Source organism: Tubulanus polymorphus, chromosome 10 (assembly GCF_964204645.1).
Source record: "Tubulanus polymorphus chromosome 10, tnTubPoly1.2, whole genome shotgun sequence".
NCBI lineage: Eukaryota > Metazoa > Nemertea > Palaeonemertea > Tubulaniformes > Tubulanidae > Tubulanus > Tubulanus polymorphus.
Window position 1 is genome coordinate 10,453,880 of NC_134034.1, and position 27,332 is coordinate 10,481,211.

Consider the following 27,332-nt stretch of genomic DNA (forward strand, 5'->3'; position numbering starts at 1 on the left):
AATGTACGCTTGATGCAGCAACACCTCCCTGTATACACGTAATCGGATGAAATCGTACCAGGCCCCTGACCTATCGTTTAGAAGTAATCGGATAACACCGGATGAAATGATGCGTACGTGGCGCGCTGATGAAATATCTGTCAGGAAAGCGTAGCGTGCGAAGTCATCGATTGCGCCGAGGTGCGTTCTAGAATTTCGAGCCTATCGAAAAAAAACTACACGAAGTTTCGGACGAAGAGCGTTGAAACTAATTAAAGCATCGACCGCGGTTTTGAATACGAATACGAATACGAATATTTATTACACTCGACCAACCATTCCCATGGTATATGGAGGAGAAAACAATATTTACAATTATCTACAAAAACAGTAGATAAAAGCACTTTGGAACATAACAAACGTTATTTACAACATACTATTTGCACATACTACCGGAGGGATCTATATACATCTAGACCTAATTTGATAAATTTAGCTACGTTAAAAGTTGGATTTATTAAAACATCAAGGTTCCGAAAGGTATTTGAATTTAGGTAGCTTTCACGGAATTCGGTAAGCAATTTACAGTCAAAAATGAAATGTAGTTCGTCGCCTAAAACGTTACAGGTGGGGCATAATCTATCGGTTCTCGGTAGATGGAGGTTTGACAATTTATTTACAGGTAAAAGATAAAATCCAATCCTGAACTGGAATACACTGGTCACTGAGTCGTCATCAAGTCGATTTATATAGTTTTCAAATTTAATATCCTTTTTATATTGTCTAAAATTAATGTAAAACGGGTTATTATTTAGCCTAAATTCTGTCTCTTGCACATGATGATCACGGAGTATACGGTGTAATTGTTTTACTGATTCAACACTAGCGCCACCTGGCGGAACCTCCTGGCGATATTCCGTATATTCCGGAATACAGTTATTCGAAAACAAATGTCATTGTAACATTGGTACATCGATTGCCACAGTAGCCTTGACGGTTTTCGGCAAATGTCTTATACTCAACCGGCTTCGAATCGAGTGAGATTCGAATTACAAAAAGCGGGTGGAATTTCTTTCGTGAATAATTTAGTTTCAACTGTTCGCCGGGTGAATCGAACTGCGGCACGCGGGGAGTATGCAGCATTCCTACCCGCGTGTGCCTAATAAAGCGCGATACAGAACGCTAAGAATCCCAGCGATTCCCCGTGATTTATGTAGATTAGAAAGGCAATTTGTCGCGTTTTTAGCAAAAAGAACGGTTAAAATTCTTTAAGTAACTTCGCTCATTCTCTCTACCGGTAAACTACGTGCGACTTTAAAAATCAGCAGTTTAGAACTGACCGTTGAGGAATTTGAAATTTGATTTGATTATCAGATTTCGGCTCATCAACATAATTTATGCCGAGTCGCTTAAAATCGCAATTTGCGCGTGACAAAAACTGAATTCCTACAACTTTAATTGAACTAAAACGTTTATCAGAAGCGGAAATATTTCGGGTATAGTTACTACTGCTCTTCTATAAGTCTCAAATGGTATCAAAAGATATCATCGTCAATGCCGCTATTTTTCAGGGGCTGCAGTTCCCTGGTCAAAAATTGGTTAAGGCTTAAACCAGTGGATAGATGACACAGTGACGATTATAATAAGTTCATTGTTACTGTAGCATTTATCCGCCGGTTACCTTTAACCAACTTTTGAGTAACTGCGGCGCCTGGAGTATTTTCAGGGGTGAATCTAGGTCTGATTCAGGGACTGGGAAACAACCCTAGATAGGATAATTAAAAGGGCACCCCGAAAGGAAGCTATTCGGAAAACGTTATAACTCAATTATAGCCTATGAATTTAGATTTTTTTATCGGTTTAATATTTTGAATTTATCCATACAATTTCAGGGCAATCTGATTTTGTCTTTGGTTTGGGCATTCTGGGCATTCGGTCTTTCTGGGCAGTCCTAGTTTGTTTCATAATCTGGACTTGTCGTACACTAATTGGCGGTAGTTTTAGCGGAACAAATTTGGTGAACTCCTGTAGGTCCCGTAGGTCCTTGAGAGGTCTAGTCTGGTACGAATACAGTATATGAAAAGGAAATCGTGATTATGGTAACATGTCGCCTCGCCTACTCGACGCATGACCGGAAATACTTTTCGCTCGATTAGATAATCGGTAACCCGGACAACCGAGATGACGCGCGCAACAAACCATCCAGAGAAAAACGACTTTACAAAAAGATATAAGAAAAAATAGAGAGATTCCGACTGTCAAGTCGCGGGGGTCTCTGATTGACAGGAGAGTCTGACGGGGATGGCCAGATCAAATTATTAAGAAAGAAAAAAATACTGGCCAAGTTATGAAAAAAAAAACGAAATATATGTAGTCATAAACCAAATCAGCTTACCTAACAAACTTGTCGAGTCGAATCGTTAGACCTGTTCTTTTTAAAAGAACTTAGATACCCAAACATTCCTCAAGCGTGATTACACCGTGACTAAACAGTTAAAGCTAAGAGGGCTCGTAGGGAAAATGAATAATCTATAGACGGAAAATTGCAATCAAACGCACAATCACCGAGCACTTCGAGCTTTCTATATTGAATTACGAAAGCTCGGCTCAGTCTCTGTGAATCCGCGACTGAAGATACATCTTTACACGGTGAGTCGACCTTCAACATGGCTGCGAGCCGACGCGATCATCGTCCCTACATGTTTTACCATAGACCGTTAAGTGTCTGATGTGCCGCAGACACTACTAACGCACGGCCGATTGGTTCGAAGACCTTTGGCCTAAAACCTACGTCATTGATTTAAATGACAATGAAATAATTAAAACGAAGAGAGATTATTTTAATAGAGAGAAATGCCTTATAGTCGAAGACGTGAATAACACCTTAATTACATCGATGACTGCATTGATACAAAAGGAATAGAAAACATGCATACAACTACGCCCTCTAATGACAAGTAATGTCGTTTTACACAAAATTATGACTACGGGTATACAATCGGTTCGTAGAGTCACTCTACGAACTTATGACGGAGATCACTGTGGATACAACCACTTCCGCAGGACTGGGCGAAACCGAATTAGAATTGAGCTTTTAAGTCGTCAAGTCGTTCTTATGTCATACTTTTGAGTGTCTTGAGCGAGATTGTGAGTGTGTTAGTGGTGTGAGGGATCTTACACTAGAGTAAAAGTCTTTTTGGCTTTTCTTCAATTTTTCGCATGAATCATCGCTACACTAGACTATCATGTAATAACTATCATGTTCTGTTATGATTTCTGTACCAATTATCAAAATGAAATCCTTGTACTTGTTCCGTAACGTTTTTATCATCATTTGTATTTTTAGGACCATCCCGCAGCCGGAATAACCATGTGAAAGAAAGTGCAAAGTTGAAGAACAGAAAACTAGCAAAATACGATCGAGGATCACTCAATTAAGTGGTCAGACTTGAACGAACTTTACCGAACAACTCCACTGATAGCGGTATTCGTCGATTTCGTTCTAACCCATCGAAGGATTAGAACACAATGAGGCAGGATGCCTTACGGACCTCCAGATCAGAACGAAATCGCCGCCATGCAGCGACCGGAAGACGACATGTCCGACGCTTCCGGTATTGTGAGCCTCGTTCTCGAGGCGTTGATGGTGTTCGCGAATATTTTCCCGATAATGGTCGTGTGTCGATGGAAGAAACCACGTGACCGCCTGTCGACCGACGAGATCATAGTTGCGTTGAGTATCGCCGATATCCTGTCGGTGATCGTGCCCACGCCGCTAGGGTTGATCTCGTTTTTCAGCCGACGATGGTACGGCGGTTTCGAAACGTGCGCATTCTATCAGTTAACTCTAGCCTGGTTTCAACTGGCGTCGATGAGTCTGATCACCTACATGTGCATAGACCGTCTGCTGACCGTCAGACTGGCGCTCAGTCATCGCGTCGTACTACCCGGACCGTACAAAATCAAAATCATCATCTTGCTCATCTATCTGATCACGTTGTTTTTCGCGTGTATGCCCCTGATGGGTCTGGCGCCTAGACTACTGTCGAAGTCCGGGCGGGTCTGTCAATCTTGGATCGTAGCCACGCCCAGTATGTCGAAAGAACACACTTTTTATATCGTTTTTGTAACGTTAGGATTCGCTAATTTACTCGCTGTTATCTTTACCAACTTCAGAGTAATTTGGATTTTAAGACTGTTCATTAAAGGTAGGTACAACTCGAAGCCTTAAAAGGCCTTGGGGTCAGATGCATAGTGCTACGATCTGACCACCAGTCTAAGACTATCTAAGTTCTAGATTCCAAGCTAACAACTTAAGACCAGTCTTAGTAGTTGATGCTACTTTTGTGACTTCAGCCACGTCTGTACGACACTGGGCCTTATAGAACATGACTTCAGATCATCAAGATCCACAGCCAGTCGCATTTCGAGTCGTACACATTGTAATTAATTTACATGACAGATACAAGTGATCTCTAAAAATCGTCATTTTGTTAAATTTTTGTAAGTTTTGTTTCAGAATATTACACGGTATAACACAGTATTACAAAATTAACAGCAATAACAAAATAAAATTGAATTAGAGTAAAATTGGAGAGAAAAAAATCAACATTATCAAAGTTCTTAATATAAACGTATGCGGGTTCTAGAATGAAATAGAATAGTTCATTTCTCTCCAAACATTGTACCATAGAGGTTACTTTGTCGAGTGACCTGCGCCCTCTATCGGGAAGTATATCGAACAACGATGACGTCACGTACGCCTGTTCCCCGTAATCGATCTTACCAAAAAGTACCGGAAACGGAAGTAAATTCTGATTTATTTACCGAACGATTCCGTTATATCATCAATCCACGACGGCGATCCCCACGAGAGAATTGATACCGAATCGCTCAGAGTGCTCTGTAAAGGTTCGGCTCTCGTTTCATTCGTTCTCTCGTTCTCTCGCGCGAATCAACGTTATTTACACTTGCTTGCCGTGGCACGGGTTGAATATTTGCATTCATCTCGATTTGCACTCGGCGAAGCGAGAAATGAAGTCAGTCAGTCGCTCGGAGAATATTCCATCTCGGCATTCAATGTAAACCGTGTAGATATATATACACGATCATTTATACGCGAAATGGGGATATAAAAAGATGTACTTTACGAAACCGCGTGCACCGGCGACTGCGTTACGATCGATAGGTCGCAGGTTCGAGTCCCATAACTACGAAACTGGATGAAATACATCGGTACGCCAGACTGGCTCATTCATCCATGGTTGGGCAACGGTGCGGCGAGGATAAAATCTTGAAAAGGCGAGCTGGCGTGATCTAGCGTTCGGAAGATATTCACAACTGACAATGACTATAGTTTACGACTATAAGTTGATGACTAGTTAATCAAAGTAGCTGATCCTTCCTCGAGTTCTGAATCTCACAGAAACCGCATGAGAACATGTACCAGGATTCAGTTCCACAGTTGCGAGCTTTTGCAAGTTAAAATTCAAAGATTTTCACGAGTTAATCATAAGTCGAATCCTCGCTTAGGACCCGCTGTTCTACAGTTGTGAGTCAGAGCTAACTACTGAATTTAGTTTACTTTCATTGAGTTAACTCTGAGTTAAGATTAGGTCTTTTTCAATAAGTTACCTCATAGTTGAAATTATTTTATATTCATTGGGTTAACTGAATTGAAATTATTTCATTTTCAACGAGTTGAATCTGAATTGAAATAAGTTCATTGCGATGAGTTAAATCTGAGTCAAATCTCAACTGTGTGGAAGTGGATACAAAGTTGGAGTTGAAATAAGTCGATTTCGAGCGGGTAACCTCGGAGTCGAATCTCAGAACAACGCCGCGGAACTGATTTATCAAAGTTGAATAACCCTCGACAAACTTTGAAACCTCGCTACACTGTACCCTCGCCTGCCAGGGGTCCGGTAACGCTCTCGAACTCGCTTCAACCTTTTGGGGAACGGCTTTGGCTTAGTGAGTTCGAATCCCTTGACGGGTGAAGATGGCTATATTGAAGCCCCAGTAAAATCGCACTTAGCACGGGACACATTACATACAACTCTCATGGGTATAAAACTATAAAACATAAACGCGCATTTTAAGCACGTAAAACATCCGGCGCTATGTATAACTAAGACGGGTTGCCGGGTTACCGTCTGCGCCACCAACTGCGGCACGTTTTCACTTTGTTTTCGATGTAACAACCCATCAACGATTAATTGTTTCTGCGATCCAGCGAATGACGATCCGCTGATGTAGCCTTTGATGTCGTTGAATTCGTTAGTAACGAAATGAACTGCTCTTTTTCCTTTTTTTTCTAAATTTCATTCTCCTTCTTCGTTTCGTTTTTTTTTTTTTAGGAATTGAAATGCCTGGGGAGAAAAGTAGCATGAAAATCTCGAGCGTTTCGGTCGATAGGAAAACTGTTGTTGACTGCACGAAAATGGTCATAACGATAACAGTTGTAGCCTATCTAGCCTGGCTTCCAGCTTTAGTAAGTAATTCTATTCTGGGTTTGAATAACGTATAACAAATGATGCGTGGTATCGAATATTCCAATGAAACATTTGTAGCCGAATTAAACCCAACGGAATTTTTTTTCAAAAATGGTTAAGGCACTTAATGAACTAAACGCATTTGCCCCACAAAAAAGTAAGAATTGGTCCCTCAGAATAGACAAGAACAGACACGATATGATGGACCCTTGGTAAACACCCTCTCCTTATTGGTTCGGAACGGCATGAGAGGACAATAAAATTTCTGGACCCCCTTCACTTCGTCAGACAGAGTACTCATAGACCCCCTGCTGAAAATGAGTACTCATATCCCCCCTGCTTAACCCCCTCCCCTCACAGCTGAGATAGGAGAGCAGCGAGTAGAACAGACACATTGGTTCTAAGTGAACCACTCTCCTCACAGCTGTGGTTCTGAGAGCATGTAGTTAGTAAAACAGGTACAATAGGCTATTGGTGAACCTCCTCTAGCGCAGCATAGCCGGGTACACTTTTGAAATATGCCTGGAAACGTATAATTTGTGGAATATTCGGCTTTTTGCAGGTGATGATTCTACTGCTGAGGTTACCAGTACAAGGAGAGATCTCAATCCCAGCCGTCCTCTACGCTATGTCCAGTACGACCTTGACCGGTCTGTTCAACCCGATCATTTACGGCATTTTCTCCGCCTCGTATCGTAACGGTTATCGAGGGGTCGTCCGAAGTTTCTTCCATCTTCTCTGCGGATGTCGTCGCGAGGACTTCGACATGATCGACGGTGAGTGTATGCCGCGCCTGTTATCGGCATCCTCGCTAACCAGCGTTTGATTGCCGATTTCTTTCGCGGACAGGTTCCCACTCAGCGCCCACCAGTCTATATGTCTAGCCAATCAGATGCTGTGGAATTTATAGAATAGGATAGGATAGGATAGGATTGTAAATTTCTATTGCGCCTTGTAAATAGCAGGACTATTATCAAAGGCGCTCTCCAGACGAAGATGATGACTTGAACAGAAATGTCTTGAGCTGTGCTTTGAATGCTGGCAGAGAGTCAATATCACGGAGAGGTTGCGGAAGGGTTAGAAGTTTATAGAGCAAACTTGCCGGTAAAAACAATGGGCTGATTGACTATGAATATAGACTGGTGGGTGCTGAGCGTTAACCTGTCTGCCCAAGAAATTTTGATAGAATCCGATAGAATATAAAGTCCCCTCAATGTTTCTCTCAATCCTCCCAAGCCTTGAAATGAACCCGCTAAACCTGGCTTCACCAAGAACCTTAGTGTCTGGTGGGTACACTAGGATCGCAGAGCGACGGAGATCACTGTGGAGACAGCCACACTACAGGACTGAACTTCTGGCCTGAATATATCCGCTAACTGTAAAGCTGTTATGAAGTGTATTATGAGGCTTCGAAATATCATTTCAGATGTTACAACTCGCGCCAGGCGAATGAGATCCGCCGAAAATACGAGTGTAAGCAGTCGGTCGCTAGGTGGCGTTATGAGTCCATCCGGTACACTGACGTCTAGCAGCAGCGCACACGTGCGCGAAATCCTATTGGTCGACGATCAGCAGGACGAGTATCAACCGGTAGCCAATCAGATGATGAGCTTCAACAGTCAGTACAGCTCGCTGTACGCCGCTAACGGGCGAAATGCCGGATCGTTTCAAAATAAACCGAAAATATCAGGCGGCGGTGTACACGTTGAAAGCGCAATCGAGGAAGAAGCACAGGATTCGGTGGAGAATTCGCCCCTGACGCCGAGGCGATTCGCAAAATTCAGCAAATTTCAACACTACATATTCAGCCAGAAGCGTTCCAAGTACAACAATGCGAATAATAGACGGCGCCACCATCGAGAGATCGAGTCGAATTCGAGTCTGTTGACGTGTACGTCAGACGATGACGAGGCTAGCGATGATATGAGTTACGATAGCGACGGCGTAGACGGCTGTACCGACAAAAAACCGAATCGTAACGGAAAATTTTCTAGCGACAATATTCAAATAGAAGAGAGCGAAATATGACGCGGCCTCGTGGAATGGAGACCTCCAAACCAGAGTTGTGAATCCCGAGGTGGGTTCCCGGGGTTCGAACTCAAAGTTGTGTTGGTTAAATCTGATTCTGTTCCCAGTTCCGAAGTTATGTCTGGTTGCAATTTGAGCCCGGACCCAGTTCCACAGTTGTGTGGGTTTAATATTGCTCTGCCCCAGTTTTACAGTTGTGTGGGCTTAGTTTTACCCCGAACCCAGTTCTACAGTTGTGTGGGGTTAATTTGACTGTGAACCCAGTTCCTCAGTTGTGTAGTTTTGATTTGGCTCTGGAACCAGTTCCACAGTTGTGTGGGTCTAATTTGACTCTGGATCCAGTTCCACAGTTGTGTAGTTGTGATTTGGCTCTGGAACCAGTTCCACAGTTGTGTGGGTTTAATTTGTAACGTGTAACAATGTTTTCTCGTCCCCCGCCCCCATAGTGTTTAAGAAAAGTATTTTTTTGAAATAACGAGAATAACGCCAAGGAACTTGTCTTACATTCGCCTGCGTTTTTCGTCATTTTCGTGTGGTGACGTAGAACGTACATTTACATGACGTATCGTCGTTGTACACTAAATACGGATCTGTGTACTGTAAACTCGATGTACTGTAAATAACGTGTGTTTGGGTAGAATGAATTTATACGAATCTTTTAGAGATAAGGAATAACACTTAAAAATTAAATATAATCAAAATTGTGTTCTTTTTCTTTCATTCAATTCGCTTTTTTATTCGTTTTCGTTCAAAATGTGCACGTGCTTCCCAAACTTAAGGCAAAATCGAAATCACCGCCGGCAGACGACGCACTGTGAACCGTATCTTCACCCGCCAAGGGATTCGAACCCACTACGCTAAAGCTGTTCCCCGGACTGGTGGAAGCGAGTTCGGGAGTGATACCGGACCCCTGGCAAGCGAGGACGTGTGAACCGTTAAATTGGAAAAATTAAACGAATGCCTCGGTGCGGGTCATGACGTGTCGGAGATTATTCGACCGAATATCAGAAATCATTTAGAATTTGCCTCGTAATGCTCGACCTCTCTGCAGCGACCGATTCATCTATGACAAAGCCAAACGGATTTGTAACATGAACGCGACTCCTATTTTGCATGAAAGTGATATGCGCAAGGCCCGTCTTCACTCTGCAGAAGGTTAGCAATAACGATGGATTAAACTATAAACATCAAATTCCTTTTTCTGTTTGGGTGCTTAAATTGTCAATTCAAAGTATATCTCATTAAGTGGTGAGTATCATACGTAAAGCAGAGTTTTTTTTATTCTCACTCACTTGGTTGTGTTCGTTTTCGTCCGTAACGAACTGCTATGGGTATCGCCTGGCACGAGTATTCCAGAGAAGCGTACACATTCGATTCGCTGTGCAATTTTTAATTTCAGTATTATTGATTTCACGGAAAAGAGCGGAACAATTAAAATCAGAAACAAAATTTCAAAAACATTAACAACAAATTTACAAAAATTTTGTAGCGCGCTTGTCCGCGTGGGCTTTGCAAAGCCTTGTAGGCCGCTAGCACAGACACCTAATTAAAGAGAAAGGGTTAAGAAAGAGGTGACAGGAGAGAAAATGAAAAAATAGATGAGCTCGTTTCCACGCCCACACAACCCAGGGCGCAGTTCCTTCATTGGTTTATTACACCACCACCAAAGATTTCTTCGGCGAGCAGATTGCCACTCGGCGGCCACCAGGCATTTCCGGTGTAGCTATCAAAGTTAAAAGTAGTGACAACAATACATCTGGAAAAAGGAGGCCTACTGCAAAGGGTTAATATTTTTTAAAAAAACAGAAAGAGCCTAGATACTAATTAGGGATGAGTGATTTTCTTAATCTATGTCGTGTGGCTTTATTTCAATTCTGATTGCATAATAGAAAAAAAAACCCAGTACCTTCTGGGTTGACTTTAAAAAAAAAAGCTAAATGGTGACGTCACTGCACCGTTTCTATGAAACAGTAAGGCAGGCAAAGAGAGACACCTTTGACGGGTGTAGTCATCATATTTCTCGATAACGGACAAAAATGGCGCATATTTTGTATAACTCGTATTTCGTCTTATCGATGATCGTCTTGTTCGGCTACAACGGCCGGGGAATTTTCGGCAAACTGGTTTTAACGGAGAGCGACTTCACACGTGGGTATGTGACGAACAAATTCGTGTACGCCGGCACTTGCCAATCGACCATCACCGGGTTGCTGACGGTTATACCCGCAGTGAGAAGCCACGTAGAGTGCGCTAAATTCTGCGTTCAACTAGGCGAACGTTGCCGATACAAACTCTACAATCCGGTCGATAAGAGGTGTAGGATAATCTCGCCAGATGGCGTTAGTCAAAATTGTCAAGGCGTCATTTCCGTTTCCGGTAAACGCCTGTATGTGAAGATTGACAATCGAGGATTATCTAGTTAATGATCACAACGAACTATAGGTGGCACTAGAGTAACTGATCCGTTTTCGTTGAACGTTGGAATTGCAAATGGCCAAGGAATAAACTATTCGCAATTTAAGGAATATCAAGATATCAAAAATATCAAGACAAAACAACCATAACAAAGTGATAAAATGTGATAAATCTATACTGGATCCCCAAGAAATGAAGTTATAGCGGCACCACCTACACCTGCGGAATAAACTGGCACCACCTACCGACGAAATGAACTAGTTATAATAGAACTCTGGCACCACCTACCCACGAAATGAAACCTACAACTGTAACCTCTCGGTTATGATCGTCTCTCCATAGAAGATGAAGAAAATCCTGGTATTGCATTTTTCATTATTAATGAAATTATGATGTCTGTGTCTTCAGGGGCTCAATTCAAGCGGCAGGATTATCAAAACAAACTAATCAAGTATTCCCACGGTGGAAAATGCGTAAAGATATCAGTAAGACGCTCGCTTCAAAGCATAACGGAGTTTTTTATGATAAACAGAACACTCGAGATTTTGAAAAAGAAAATCTACCCTTTCAGATTGGAAGGGTTTTCGACACACGACGGACGGTGTGGTGAACCAGATACAAAAGGATGTTGCTCGGTGTCGCGCTAGTCGTGTGCGCCACGTTCGCACACAGTTCATCTACGAAATCACCGCCAGCAGACGGCGCATCGCGAACCGATAAATTCGAAAAATTAAGCGAATGCCTCGGTCCGGGTCATGACGTGTCGAAGATTATTCGACCGAATATCAGAAGTCGTTTAGAATGTGCCGCGCAATGCTCGAAACTGCCCTCTCTCTGCGACCGATTCATCTACGACAAAGCCAAACGGATTTGTAACATGTACCGACCGGATGTCGGTATGAACGTGATATGCGTTCCGCTCGTCTCTGTTCTGAAGAAAGTTGGCACGACTAGATGAATCGAACTATCGAAATTGTATTACTATCATAATCACTGATCAAATCTTTTCCCGCTGTTTGAGCGTGTTTTTCAATTCGAAGTTAGATACGTCGTTTATCTCATTAAAATGGTAAGTTTCATACGTAAAGCAGGTTTTTGTTTTCTCTGTTGATGTTTGTTCGATTTTTGCGATGGGAATCCCCTAGCATGAGTACAGGTATTCCAAAAGCCTTTTGCTTTAACCCAAAAATGCTGAATCGTAGAAATTACGTTGCGTCGAAACGCCGCCCCGCTGGTCACGTGATCAAGTAACCAAGACGACGACCAGCTAATTTACATAACAATTGCACCTCCGCCGTTTTCAATTTCACCATTATATTTAAATGTTGTATGACGTACTCGGGCTAGCGTGTAGGAACTAATCCTAATTAGCTATGTTCAAACTAGTAAGCCCGAAGGAATGCTGTAGACAAAAGGAGATCTTATTAGGATATGATTTTTAATGAATATGACACATGAGCTGTGTTCCAACTAGCCCGAGGGGTTGAGACACAAAAACGACCCATTACAAGGACATAATCTTTCATGAAGATTTAACATGATGTGCGTTCAACTAAAAAGGGATGTTTCAGAGAATTGGCGTAAAGGCAATTCTGCGGATAAATACCAAAGATGAGCTATCGATCCGCCAGGTGTCACACTAGTGGTTATTTGTTTTGCATTTGCACTCATCACTATCAACTAATCGACTAATTTGATCATTTTCGGATTTGGAAGCCTTAAAATCGAGTTCAAATTTCGTTAAAAATGAACTGATTTTCACTCCGAATGAACCGGGGTGTTGTTGCACCATCTTCTGGTGGTGCCGGTATCCCATTCAACGGAAACTCCCGAAAGAAAACTCATCGGAAAACTTTAAAGCTTTTGAATTTAAACTTTCTTTATGTATCAATTTTAATATTTTTCATTTTCCCGTGGAATTTCAGGGCAACTTGCCATTTTTGGGGTAAAACGCCCCCTGCACTCTCCCCTTGGTTCGCCCTGCCTACTATGGTTAAAGGGGATTCCACTTGTTGCGAGTGAGGATCCACCAGGTGTCGCTAGTGTACAGTAGGACATCGACTACTGCGGCAGTAAGGGATTTAAGTGAGGATCCACCAGGTGTCGCTTGTGTACAGTAGGACATCGACTACTGCGACAATAGATGATTCCATTTATGGCAAGTGAGGATCCACCAGGTGTCACTAATGTGCGGTAGGACATCGACTCAAACTGCGCTTACAGATGATTCATCTTGAAATTCATGAAGATAAGCGATACCGACATCACTGGCGCGTTATCGTACAGACTATACGGAACTGGCTAAAGATAAAACGACTGAAGATCATTTGTCACTGACGCGAACCAGCAGAATTTACATCTTTTATATGAACAGCACCGTTTCGAATTTCTATATTTGGTTTCAAACGGTATTGGTTAGAAATACAGGACTCGAGGGTTACGTGTAGGAATTAATCCCGATTAGTGCTTCGTTTAACTGGTCCCCGAGGTATTAAGAATCTGACGCGTAAACCAATTCGGAAAGTCTCTTTTTTATGCAGCGAAATAAAAGAACCGAAAAATACGCGAAGGAAGAAGATATAAAACGATTAGGGAAGAGTTAAATCGTCATTGTATCGTGTATCTGCAGTCGCCTAAGATCGTCAAAAAATGATGCGTTTTTGGAATGTGTATATCGTTCTGTCGGCTGTGAGTCAGATTGTGATAGGCCTGAAGTCTGGCGACGGTGGGTTCGCCGAGGCCAGGTACAGCTTTACGTACACGTGTAGACGTGCTACTGACGGCAAACTGTTGAAGGTTGTACACGATGTTAGAAGCCGCCTCGAATGCGCTCATTTGTGCACTCAGCAAGGTGTAAGATGCCAATATATGGATTATAGTTCCACCCGTGGAAGTGATTGTATGTTTTACTCGCCAGGTGGCGCGAGTCGATATTGCAAATCGGGAAGCCAGTACTATCGAGAATAATCGTAATCGTTAACGAGGTTCGTGATCGGCTGTAACCAACGAGGAATCCAGCCCAATAATTGACGCCACCTATCGGGATTTAGCGCATATTGGCGGCACCACCTACCGAAGAAAATAGCAGGACTCGAACCCGCTTGTTCTGATCTTGGTTGCCCGTGAACCCTATTGGATTATTCATTAACCTTACAACGGGACCGCGACCTTTGCAGTTTTGCCCGCGCACTGTAAGCAGCTGCCAGGTGGACTGGAACCCGGATGTCACTGAACACTTTATACTGAGCTGCCGTTAGTGAATGCAACAGCATCACATTTTTATGCCGCTGAACTAACCGAGGTCATCGGGCATTCATAGGCGTCCCCAAGGGGGTGCGGGGTAGCGGACGCACCCCCTTTTCGAGATAGCTAACTTCTCAAGTTACTATGTAATCAATGTTCAAGATTTTTCTTGCCAATTTGACTAGTCTTTTAACTCTAAATGATTCATTTAGAGCCTGGAAAACGTCTCTAAAGCCTCCAATTTTCAAAAAGTTTTTTGGGGGAGGCCCACCAAACACCAGACATTGTGCTTGGATGCCGAATGGATGCTATTCGAACCGCCTATGAAAATTCCTGGGGACGCCTATGGTATTAACGAACAGATCGCACCCGACTGGTTAAATCGAATAGAATTGATATCCCTGTCTAATTATCTTTTCTATCCAGATGAAATCCTGGTTTCGGGCATGTATTTTCAATGTGCAGAATAAAAGCATATCATCAGGGTGTAGAATGAATGATGATTAGTGGGATTATTAGCAACCTTTGAATACAATAGAGATACGTCATCGTAGCGCCAGGAACGTAATCTCTGGTGAGTTTGAATCCCACTTAATATCAAAAACTATCACAGAGATTTAAGAATTTGAAGAATTCTATTTAGAGGATAGTTTTTTGTAGTTTATGACTCGTCAAACTTTTCATTTTTCCCCGTCAAAACTGAACATCAAATTTACTCGTTATATTATTCTTCATCAAATTTACTTTGTCAGTTCTACGTCAAATGCTCGGCGCATTTGATGAGAAATCGGAACTCGGCTATGTTGTTAAAATCAAATCGCCAAAAAACCCAAAAATATCAAATCGCCAGCGTAGATATACTGTCAAACCTGAATATCCATTTGACGCGTCAAAATCGGCATCAAAATTAAGAATTCATTTATGACAGTCGCCAGTCAAAGTTTCCTATTTAAATCGATGTCAAATATCGTTTTTACTCGTGGAAAGACGTATTTAGGACTGGGCATTTACTCATCAAATAACGTATTCGGACTGAAATCCGGAATGTCGGTCCGATTACGTCATATAACTCGAAAATGATGAGTCCAAGTAGGCCTACGTGTTTTAACGGGAAAACATGGTGGTTGTTCTTGTTGACAGTATCCACGATACTAAGATATGGACGTAGATGTAAGAATTATATGTTCGTATTTATTCGTCGAACGTGTAAGTAATAAAGTTGAATTTTCACAGTATGTCTATGCAGTGATGAAATATTTTGCTAAACTCACACTGCGTAGCTAAGGCTAAACAAAAATGATACCTTGTTTCTCCGCAGCGGCCGGGTCATTTTTGTAAAATATGATAAAATTTGTAAACAGTTCATTTCTATAGCGGCCGGGTCTGTTATGGTAAAATTTATCACGATTTAAAAAAAAGTAATGTATAGGGTAGATAGGCGGCCGGCCGGGTCAACATTTAAGCTCGGCAGAGCGGAGAAACAAGGTATCAATTTTTTTAGCCTAAATCCAGCATACTTTTTGAAAAGGAAACTCGTCGCTAGTGGAGTTGATTTGTGTCGAGGTGAAGTCGAGATCTTTTGTTTTTCTCAAAGTTTAAGGATTTTTGTGTAATTTGCTCAAATCAGAGGAGTTTCAAGCAGCTTTAAAATAATGGGGTTCATTGCGACACAAGTCATCCTCGCTTGCCAGGGGTCCGGTATCACTCCCGAACTTGCTTCCACCAGCCCCCTGGCCTCACGAAGCGTGATTTCATTACTGGCGCTGTAGCTGTGACATCATATATCGATTTGCGAAATACTTCCTTGTTCGGTAAAACGTTCGCTGATTGGTCAATTTAACGGGAAACCAACAGAAGTCTTCTGACGGTTTGTTACAAGCGCTGTGATTGGTACGACCGGATTCCGGTCGGCTAGTAACGACTCCAACGACTCGTGAGGTCAAGGGGTTCGGGGAACAGCTTTAGCGTAGTGGGTTCGAATCCCTTGACGGGTGAAGATGGACACAAGTACACTATCCCTTGCAAACATGAGTGGCGCCACCTTCCGCCAATTTACACATTCCAGACCCGTCCAAGGAAGGGTGGGGGTCCACGTCAGTAAGACAAAGCGGCGAAGGCTCGAAGTTTTGATGCGAGTTTAGCTCGCGTTTGGTTTCAATATGATCAATAAGCGAGTTGTGATCTCCGTCACTCTCCACGCTGCTAAGTCGAGGAGTGTCGAGCGGCGTCTTTCCGCGTCAATTTCGATCGACAACCGCGAAGAAAAGATGAATCAACTCAAAAATCATTTAATTATGGAAAAATTTTAATCATTTTTTATTATTTCTACAATTTATCATCGATCCATTTACCACTTATTTTACAGAGATGAAGTATCTATTTAAATATGCACTTCGTTATTTCGTTATTTCTTTAATACAAAACACATTCCAAAACAGCAGCAGCAGCAAAAATTGCTATTGACCAAAAATTCTATTTCCTCAAATCATCGGCCAGCAAAACTGCGCCGACGGTATCGATCAAGCGGAAGTTACGTATTAAAATCAAGCTAGCTTTCATACAGTGCCACCTAACGTGTGGAATGTAAACTATGCTATCTCATCTGGGCAAACTTCGGACTTCGTTTGTTAGTCGTCCAAGCTAACATTCGAACGTACTTCGAACCGGGGCCGACACTACAAGTAGCCGACATAGAATTTCACCAAAACCAGATTCTGCAATCCTGCACTCGCAAACTCTATGAATCAGCCGACATGTCACAAGATTGATAAAGTGGAAACTCGTTATAATAACGAACTCGGATACAACGATTCATCGGATACAACAAATATAGAATTCCGTCTCCGAGATAATTTGATCAATTTCATACAGGATATAACGAACATATTATCTTGTCCGGTGAAGTTCGCTGTAACGAGGTTTCACTGTAGTTCTGGGCATGTCATTTTAAATACACGAAGTTCGGCGACTCGAGGACCGGTTTATTGGAAATAAACGCTTCATTCAACTAAAGTTCACAAGCAGCATCTAAACGTGTTTGTTGTTTCGTAACTAAAAGCTATGATGACAATTTAGAACAAAAGCCGTCACCATCTCCCAAAACCCACAGGGGGGATTGTCGCATTAGATGCGGCCGAAAATCAAGGGTTTACTTCAGTGTCCTACTAAATACCATCTAGATATTGCTTAATATCGTCATAACATGATACCAACAAAACATAATATCAAGGATCAATGAAGTTATTTTGAATTCGAACATATCGACAATAGAATTGACCGGCAACCAGTCTAGCCCCGATGTATTGATGACTGACGATGACGTAGTTCACATCGTCTCAAAAATAATTATCAAACAGCGCCGTCAAAATTTATTGATTACATAGAAAATATATGAGTCATCAATTCGTTTAATAATTACAAAAAAAAACGCCAATCATATTCACAATTGTGAGCGATATTTTGAAACGCTACAATATTGATGACGTAGTACACAGCGACGAACTCAGAACGAACCGTCAATAACGCATACCCGGTCTCGATGTATATTATAAACATTATTCATTTGAACCGTTTTTACGCCTTCAAAATTTCAAATATCTGGTGTTTCACAAGGCAACATTCTGTCTCCCACACATAGCACACTTTCAAAAAATCAAATAGTTATCAGATACATACTGCAAGTAATATCCTTGATTTTGGACCCCGACCTTTACGTGACAAGCCCTTGATGCCGAAACCGAAAGATATTTATGAAAAAAAATTTTTTAGTCGATTACGCAAGAGCAGCAAAACAAAAACTTAATCGAGCAAAACTTAAAACGTCCATAAATAAGCATTGGTTCATTCTATGTACAGTACACAATCATAAGGTCCAACTTGACAATTTTCTTCTTTTAAATAACATTCAATTACACTATATACAAATTTTACATTTCTCCAGTCGAAAATTTAGTACATTTATTGAATGAAAAAAAAAAACCTCCAACCATCGACATTTAATCTATATTAATAACAATAAACATTATTATTATCATCATCATAATTATCATCGTCAATTTTATGAAATATAAAGCGCATTATTCAAACTTATCCATTAAAACAGCACCAATACAGACGAATTTGAAACAAGGAAAATTTACGACGCGAAACATTTCTTACTTAGAAGTAAAACAATTTATTCTAAGCAAATCATTTTTCAAGAATCGAAATTCTTGAAATACAAATGATGAAGGTTAAATCCGCGTCATCCGGATTATCTGGGATGCTCAATCCGATTTCGCATTATCTATCGGTAAAATAGGCTAATCCAGTGATCCAGATTAAATTTGGGTTTTGAATGATCTTTTTTTTCTTAAATCTGAATTTGTATTTCGCGAAAGACAATGTTAGTTGAATAAACCTTCTACAGTCACTCGACAATACCACCGCCATCAATCTGCAGCTTGTTGACCCCATAGACCCCTTAGCCTGTTGACCCTATAGACCCCTCAGCCCGGACTCAATAGAGCCCTCAGATGAATGATATTTCAAAAGTACACTTCACATGTGTTCAGTACTCCACATGAGGCATTTCTAATTGAAAATGAACTACAAATACCACTGTACATTAGACATTTTGTCAGCACACTTTCAAAAACTTCAGGGTTGGTGTCGAAGCGGGTTGCAGACTGATGCCAGTTGAAGCGCGCTGTGGAGAAGGTCGAACGAAGAGACTTGGATTGGAATCACACAACAGAACAATAGCTACATGTTCGTTTACTGCTGTCCGTATGAGTACCACCGACCGTCACTCCGTTTCTGCCGTCCGTCTCCCACAAACCTGGCGTCTGAATTATCTGTCAATTGAAACGAGAGTATTTAGTTTATCAGTTTGCTGAGAATTGCAGTAGACTTTGTCCCTTACTGCGGTAAAGTTGAATCTAGTAAAATTCTCATAAGTTGAGTCACTGTCAAATAATAAGTAAGAGTTTGTGAAATACAGTAGATTCTGTCTCTTACTACTGCAGAGTTGGGACTGGTAAAATTCTACCCAGAGTTGGTATCAAATACTGAGTAAGAGTTTGTGAACTACAGTAGACTCTGTCTCTTACTGCCGCAGAGTTGAGACTGGTAAAATTCTACCCAGAGTTGGTATCAAATACTGAGTAAGAGTTTGTGAAATACAGTAGATTCTGTCTCTTACTGCCGCAGAGTTGAGACTGGTAAAATTCTACCTCGAGTAGGTGTCAAATACTGAGTAAGAGTTTGTGAACTACAGACCCTGTCTCTTACTGTGGTAAAGTTGTGGTAAAATTGTGATTGTGAGTTGTGGTAAAATTCTACCCTGAGTTGGTGTCAAATACTGAGTAAAAGTTTGTGAAATACAAAAGACTGTCTCTTACTGCAGTAAAGTTGAGACTACTCCGAGTAGGTTTCAAATTCTGGATAAAAATCGTACTCACTTTTTCGACAAGTTCCTCAAACGCGCACTGAACGCCTTCTTTAGTTTTCGCGCTCGCTTCGATAAATAAACATTGGTGTTTTCTGGCGAATTTCAACCCTTCGTCGCGGGATACCTCTCTTTTATCCTGCAACGAAAACATCATTCCTTCTAACTCGATTTAACATAACATAGAACTCTCTGTTTATAACGAACAGATATTCCAGTGCCCTGAAGATCGTTGTTCTGCCATATATAAGGCGCTTTTACGAAACTGAATCTTTGTAAATCGATTTAAGTTTCACGTTTACGGCACGCGGTTTAGTGAATCCGATTTGGTAAATCGACGTGTTTGTGGAAACGGTTTAGTAAATTAATTTACTAAATCGACTAACTTGCTCGCCGAGCAAGTTAGTGGCGATTTAGTCAGCTAAATCCAACATGGCGTCCTCTTCGACCGCGGGCTAAAGACATCTATTGCAGACCATCATCTATCAATAATTCGGTCACAATTGACGCCCATTTTCTTTTGAATCGCGACCTTTAAATCGATAAATTGATTCGATTCATTTACGAAAAATAATTCGATTTACTAATCCTTTTGGTTTCCGACATCGAATTGGATTTAGCTAAACCGAATCAGATTCAATTTCGTAAAAGCGCCTATAGAAATATTAATTATAACGAACAGATTTTCTGGTGCCCTGAAGAAACGTACAGGGTGTAGCCCTGGACCTACCGTCACTTTTTTCAGTAAAGCTAAATTTGACTCAAAAGCGGAAATGTATCTATTCTAATTTTTACTAGTCTCCAACTGGGACGTAGCCCGTATATTTTTCAATTCGAAGGTGGTCCACTTCATACTTACGCTATCTATTTTATTGCCGACTAACATTTTAATGATATCGTGTTTCGTGGAGAATGTTTCTAACTCGCTGAGCCACGCCTCTAATTTCTGGAACGTCTGTTTACTAGTTACATCATACACTGAAAAAACAAATAGATTACGCATTATTATTAATATTATATTAATTTAGGCCGAGAATATTATATACTCAGCCGGAGCAAAATCTAAAATCGAGCAATTCGCTGCTGCTTATGCAAATTACTACATAATTAATTCAGAGTAAATTACATAGCAATTGAATTTGCATAGGCAGCGGCGGTCGTGGGGGTCTTAAACAAGATTTCCGTTAGAGACCCTCAAAATTTTAAGCGCCACCTGCGGGATGTGAATTTGTATGAAATTTAGCTTACAAACAAATGTTTTTCATCCCGATTATAGCCAAAAAGGCTTTATCTGGTTCAGTTTAATCCAGATTTCAATTTCAATGTTTAATTATTATGCCCGAAATCCAATAGATGTCGCCAGGGTCTTCATTCAATACAACCATGGCAGCTCTTCGGGTAAGGCGGAATTTTTACAAGTGAAAAACCGGCAATTCAAATCTACACCTTCAAAAATCAGCCGCCTCTTATAGAATATCTGCTGCCCCTACCAGAGTGGATGTGAATATTCTATCAATAAGGATATTTGAAATGTATTGAGCTAATGTAAAAAATAGAGATTCAACCAAAATTAAGCATAGATTGTCTGTATTTTTTGGGGGATTGAAAGACATTTAAGTGAGTCGATGCCAAAAATCAGCCACCCTGTGTAAGATATTTTCTGCCCCTACCCGAGAATGGATGTCAATATTCTATCAATGCTGATAATTGCTTTGAAATATATCAAGCTAGTGTGAAAAATAGAAGATTACACAAAAATTAAGGTTAATTGTCTGTATTTTCTGGGGGAATTGAAAGCCTTGCTATTTCAGCAATGTGAAAAGTAGAAAATAACACCAAAATTAAGCTTAATTTTCTGTATTTTTGGAAGGGATTGAAAGCCTTGCTTCTTCAGCAGCCATGATGTCATATACACTTTACAATGAATGCAGCGCCTTTAAAATTCCAGCATATGGAGATGCTGGATGAATTTCAAGTTCAATTTCAAGTTCAAAAATTCTTAATTATGCCACCGGTTTACAGCGAGTATCACGCAAACCTGACCTCCGCGTAACTATCTACGATACTTACCCAATATAACGCCTTGAGCTCCACGGTAATAACTGGGAGTTAACGTTCGAAATCTCTCCTGTCCGGCCGTATCCTGAATATAACAAAAACAAACTACAGAATTTAAATCAATCTTAGCAAAAATCATATTCCGTTGATACGGTACAAATAAATTCATTACCAAAAATCTAAAGCCGGGCGTAGGTCGGCCTTGCGACGTGATCGTCGTGTTGCGTCACAAGTGGGGGCGTAAGTCGGTTGCGATGCGATTGTCAGCGACTGTGTGCGACTAGTTGCTCCCAGTCGCAAGAGCGCGTAGATCGGTTGCGACGGTCGCGTCGCATCGCAGAAAGTAGAACATGTGCGACTCATTGGGACTGGCGTCGCTGGCAGTCGCAAGGTAGCGTAGGTCGGTGAGTCGTTGCGACGCGATCGTCGCTGGCGGTCGCAGTGAGTCGCAAGCCGTCGCAAGGCCGACCTACGCCCGGCTTAAGGGGTCAGTTGCACAGTAGACTAAGATTAATATGACCAGTCACAGTGTTTTCAATAAGAAATTAACAAGCCAGGTCCCTTTGAAAAACAGAACGGTCCCATAATATGTCACAGTCCCTGTGACGAAAGCTGGTATGAAAAACAGGCGTGTCCTTTACGAACGACAGAGGGGTCTGGGACCTTGCTCATTGCAAACACTGCAGTCAATATTCTTAGTTTTATTACCGATCTAACAACCTAATGCAACTAGGCCAGATTTGAGTCTAAGTTCTATTTCAACTTAACTTGAGAGGACAACTGGCAGCCTGGCTCAGTTTTAGTGGTACATACCCGATACAGGTCTAAATAGGACCAGATTAAACTGGCAGAGTGGATCAACTCGAACATTGATTCATAATCCAGCCATGTTCAAAATCGATGTTTCAGTTCAACTGCCGGTTTTATTCTGGTCCTTATTAAGACCTATAGCGGGTAACATATGTACCACACCGTAACTGTCTGAGCTAGACCACCACATATCCTCTCGAGCAAAATTGAAACAGACATTCGATAAATTACTTCGTCGTTGTCTATATTTCTTACCCAAATTGCTAGTTTCGCGCGGTTTCCATCAACTGTGAGTGTTTTCACTTTAAAATCAACACCTGAAAATTATGAAATCCATGATTAGCTAAATCCCCGCATTTTGAGTTTGTCCCTTGAAAATTTTAACGAATATAGAAGTCAATAATTAATACTCGTGGAGGGTTCTTACTGTTCATCTATTTAGACTAGATTTAATATCTTACACCTACTGACCAGGGCCCAGTTTCACGAAAAAGTTTAATCCTTAAACGGTTAAGTTTCAATTGTTGTCCTCATTGAAAACATGAAGTAACCGATAGCAATTACACCAAAAATTTGAGTTAAACTTTTTTTGTGAAACTGGGCCCAGCAGATGTCTAGATTTCAACTTCGCTTGAGAAGGCATCGGGTAATCTAGCTCAGTCAAACACAGTATATATACCGGTACCTGATGACTACAAAATACAAAACTGAGCTTCACCGACCAACGTCCTCTCAAGCGGAACTGAAAAAGACATTCGGCTCTAGCTGCCTGTAATAGACCAGCTATCTGTAGCTTCACTTACCGATTGTGGCAGCTTGTTCAGGGTCGAACGTATCATCAGTGAATCTCAATAATAAACTACAACAACAAAATAGAGAACATAACTGAATCAATTGAGAAAATTGAGAAAAAATACTTCCACATCAGTTCCACAATTCATCACACAGTTCCACATTTCAGCACCTAGACACCAAACAGTTCTCGATCCTGTTCCACTGGTCTGAACCAAGTTCCACTGATTTGAACCCAGTTCAACAGTAAAGATTAGACTCATCGAAAAATAGCGTAAAGGTCTGGCGCTGCAGTTGCTCAAAATTTGGTTAGAGTTAACACCACTGGATAGTTGACATCGTGACAATTGAAAGTCCATTGATGCTATGGTATTTATCCACTTGTAATCTTTAACAAGGAGCGGTGTGGCCGAGCGGTTAGAGCGTTTGACTCTGGGAAGCCAGGTCGTGGGTTCGAACCGCGTACATTGCCGTAGTGTCCAGGGGCAAGACACTTATCCTCATTGCCTCTCTCCACCCAGGAGTAAATGGGTACCTGGTCTAGTAGATGACTCCTGAGCGTTTGTTAGCAGCTCGGTGTTACTTCTCCCTAGGGAGAGATAACTGATACATGTTAGAGTATAAAATTGGCCGGGGTAATAATACCGAAAAATGTAGAGCGCTCTGAGCAGCCTGGCTGGATTTAGCGCTATATAAGACATATTATTATTATTATTATTAACCAACGGTTGAGGAACTGCAGCCCCTGACTTTTAAAAGAGATCCATCACGACTGAGTTTGCACACATAATTTCGAGGATTCATATGAATAATAAGTGAATGCTGAACTCCCCGCCCGGGAGTGTACGAATGTCTGTATGAACTGAACATTGCGTCATCGCACGTGAAACAGGGTAACTCACATGTTTGACCTTGTTTCATATTTCTGGTATTAACAGAATGCAGTCACCAGTCTAATGTCAATTTCAGCCTGACTTGAGAGCATTCCGGGTGACCTAGCTCAATCAGTTTTGGTAGTACATACCTGATAAAGGTCTTAGTAGGACCAGAAAGGACAGGCAGTCGACCTTAAACATTGTTTTTTAATCCACTTTAAACTGTATTGAAGGATATCCAAAAAATCTTTATTGAAAGGGGTTCATGAGAGAAAAGAGACTCCATGATTTGAAAGTTGAACAATATGTTTCCATGCCTACCAACTGTAGTTTGGTATGTAGGCATGGAAACATATTGTTAAACTTTCAAATCATGGAGTCACTTCTTTTCATTTAACCCCTTTCAGTGAAGACTTTTTGGATATCCTTCTATACAGTTTCAAATGGATTAAAAAATGATGATTTAAGTCAACTGCCAGTCCTTTTTGGTCCTACTAAGACCTTTATCAGGTATGTACTACTAAAACTGACTGAGCTAGGCCACCAGGAATGCTCTCAAGTCAGGTTGAAATAGACATTAGCTGCAGTGTGGCGCTAGGGCAGGCGGTAAGGTTAGGTACATAACCATTAGGGACAGTCGCTCTAGGTCACCTTTCCACTGACGGGGAATCTCACTTTATCTGCATATATGCACGCGTGAAAGAATAGGGTTAGGGTTAGGTGAGGCTATATTTTAATTAACTAATCTAGCTTCCAGTCGTGTGCAGTGGTACAGCGGGTAAAGCACTCGACTATTTTTTCATTTGGTTTCGAATCCAAATATTAAAAGTCAGAATTCTACTATATTGCGCATGCGCTAACCTTCACCCAGCCCTGGCAGAGGTTGCCTCACAGAGGTCTGCCCTAACTCTACGATCCTAATGTCTATTTATTAATTGATGAGACCTGTTTTTCTTGGATATTTTGCTTACTTTTTGGGGTACATACCACATTTATGTCTTAACAGAATGCCAAAAATCGCGGACAACAACTGAATATCCGATATATTTCCAGTTCTGTACCAATTAGATGGATTGGCAAAAAGACTCCTTAAGTCCAGTTGAATGAGAGAGAAAATCCTCCATTTTGTCAAATTTCTTGGATTTGAACATTGTTACCATGCCTACGCCACCCTGATTTAGTTGTTGAGACCCCACAAGAAAAATAACTTCATTTCGTAGGCATGGTGACAATGTAAAAATTCAAGAAATTTGACAAAATGGAGGATTTTCTCTCTCATTCAATTGGACTTAAGGAGTCTTTTTGCCAATCCATCTAATTGGTACAGAATTGGAAATATATCGGATATTCCGTTGTTGTCCGCGATTTTTGGCATTCTGTTAAGACATAAATGAGGTATGTATCCCAAAAAGTAAGCAAAATATCCCAGAAAAACAGGTCTCATCAATTAATAAATAGACATTAGTAGTGTAGCTGTGTACATCAGACACTAAGGTTCTTGTTAAAGGGCTAACCTTACTCCGTAACCACCGGAGCTATCGCACTCCGTAGCCGGAGCTATGTCGAAAAGAATAGTACCGAATGGTGTTTAAGGTACAAAACTGCAGTTGGTCCTTTCTGCCTCCTGTTTCAGTATTTCATTACGTGCACATAGAAACTAAATCATGAAGCCTAAGCCAGCAAGGGTGATGAGTGAGTTAGTGTTTGTGGCCGTGGTGTGGTAGGGGTTGTTACCTGGATTTTCCGACCCCACTTTCTCCGATGATCAGTATTTTTAGGGTAGTTATCACGTCAGGATCATCCATTCTATGAATTCAAACACTCGATACGATTAACGGTAAGTTATTTCAGTTGAAATTAATCGTTGTTTTCCGTTCGAAATTACAAGAATTCTTAGCTTTTTTATTTCAGTAATTTTCAGTAAATGGCGTCATTCGTAAACATCTGCGGAATACGTCACGGGAACGTGCGTAGTTCGTGTGCGCTATTCGACGGTAGAGGTTTAGATTCACGTGCCAGTGTCAGAGCGTCGATGCTATTCGACGGTTTCGGTTTAAATATAATTTAATTGATTCACTTGCCATCGATGGTCTTTCTTTCCGAAACTGTGTAAAACCTCTTCAATTCCCTCTTTTGCACCACAAGTGACACTTTTGTTGATTCATCTTGAACTTGAACTTTCATTTCATTGCTCCATTATGAATACAAGCTTAGCACTTTTATCATAATTACTGTAATGTAAGTAATATGAGTAATGAAGGCGTAATCTGTTCCAAATACCCCAGGGGCCGTCGGAACAGCGGTTTCGGACGAATACAGAAAATTTGCGTAAATTTAAATTTAGTGAAAGATGATAATGCAGGGCCGTCGGAACAGGGGCGGCAGGGCCGTCGGAACAGGGGCGGCAGGGCCGTCGGAACAGGGGCGGCAGGCGCGTCGGAACAGGGGCGGTAGGGCCGTCGGAACAAGGGCGGCAGGGCCGTCGGAACAGGGGCGGCCAAAGCCGCCCCACTTTTTTGCTTAACAAACATTTTTTCAAAAGCACGCTGTACCGCGTAGCAGCTCGTCGTTCTCTGTACTAGGTGGTTGGCTCACGACCTCATGCTTCTGTGAATGAGACCGTGAAATGGCCCCAAAACGCATCTCTGGCGATTGAATTTTCAAAATTTTTCTAGGGGAGGGCCCCCAGACCACCCTTCAGAAATAAGCCTCGCCACTGAAAAATTCCTTCCGACGGCTCTGTCCAAGTAACTAAGTAATCAACAGCTATCCATAGTATTAACTAATAGTAATAGGCCTATAGAGTAATGTCTAGTAATAAGAAGTGATAAGATGTAACCGATAGTAATATGAAGTAATAAGATAACGCATAGTAATCTAGAGTAATATGACGTAATAAGATAACGCATAGTAATATCTAGTAATATGAAGTAATAAGGGCGGAGAATAACGCGCGCGCGGTACGGCGTGCTACAAAACGACCGTCCCGGTGCGACGCGCGCATATGTACTCAAAATCTTTGCCGCTCCTTGGGAGGAATTGCAAAAAAATTTAACAGATCTTATCCTTTCAACGTGCCTTTTACTCCCGTTTTTCGACGTTATTCCCTTTTCTGAGCCGGGTAAAATTCTACTAATCCGTACTGAAGTAGTTTCATTAATTCCATAACCCATACAACCCGTTGTACTACTTGGGAACCTTGTGTAAAAC

At 41.4% G+C, this 27,332-nt stretch overlaps 2 protein-coding genes across 2 annotated transcripts; one reads left to right on the plus strand and one right to left on the minus strand.

The window, feature by feature from the left end:
- Positions 1-3,463: 3,463 nt before the first annotated feature.
- Positions 3,464-9,167, plus strand: LOC141912282 (visual pigment-like receptor peropsin). The gene is given in 4 exon segments (XM_074803522.1): positions 3,464-4,221; positions 6,382-6,472; positions 7,036-7,249; positions 7,900-9,167. Coding segments are annotated over 4 exon segments (1,611 nt in total). The 5' UTR covers positions 3,464-3,517; the 3' UTR covers positions 8,502-9,167.
- A 7,320-nt stretch (positions 9,168-16,487) lies between these two features.
- Positions 16,488-26,074, minus strand: LOC141912284 (ras-related protein Rab-18-like). The gene is made up of 7 exons (XM_074803525.1): positions 25,857-26,074; positions 23,259-23,314; positions 22,711-22,772; positions 21,658-21,730; positions 20,447-20,565; positions 19,601-19,726; positions 16,488-18,994 (listed from the first exon to the last, which is right to left on the minus strand). The coding sequence occupies exons 1-7, from the start codon at positions 25,925-25,927 to the stop codon at positions 18,884-18,886; spliced, it is 618 nt and encodes a 205-aa protein (XP_074659626.1). The 5' UTR covers positions 25,928-26,074; the 3' UTR covers positions 16,488-18,883.
- Positions 26,075-27,332: the final 1,258 nt, after the last annotated feature.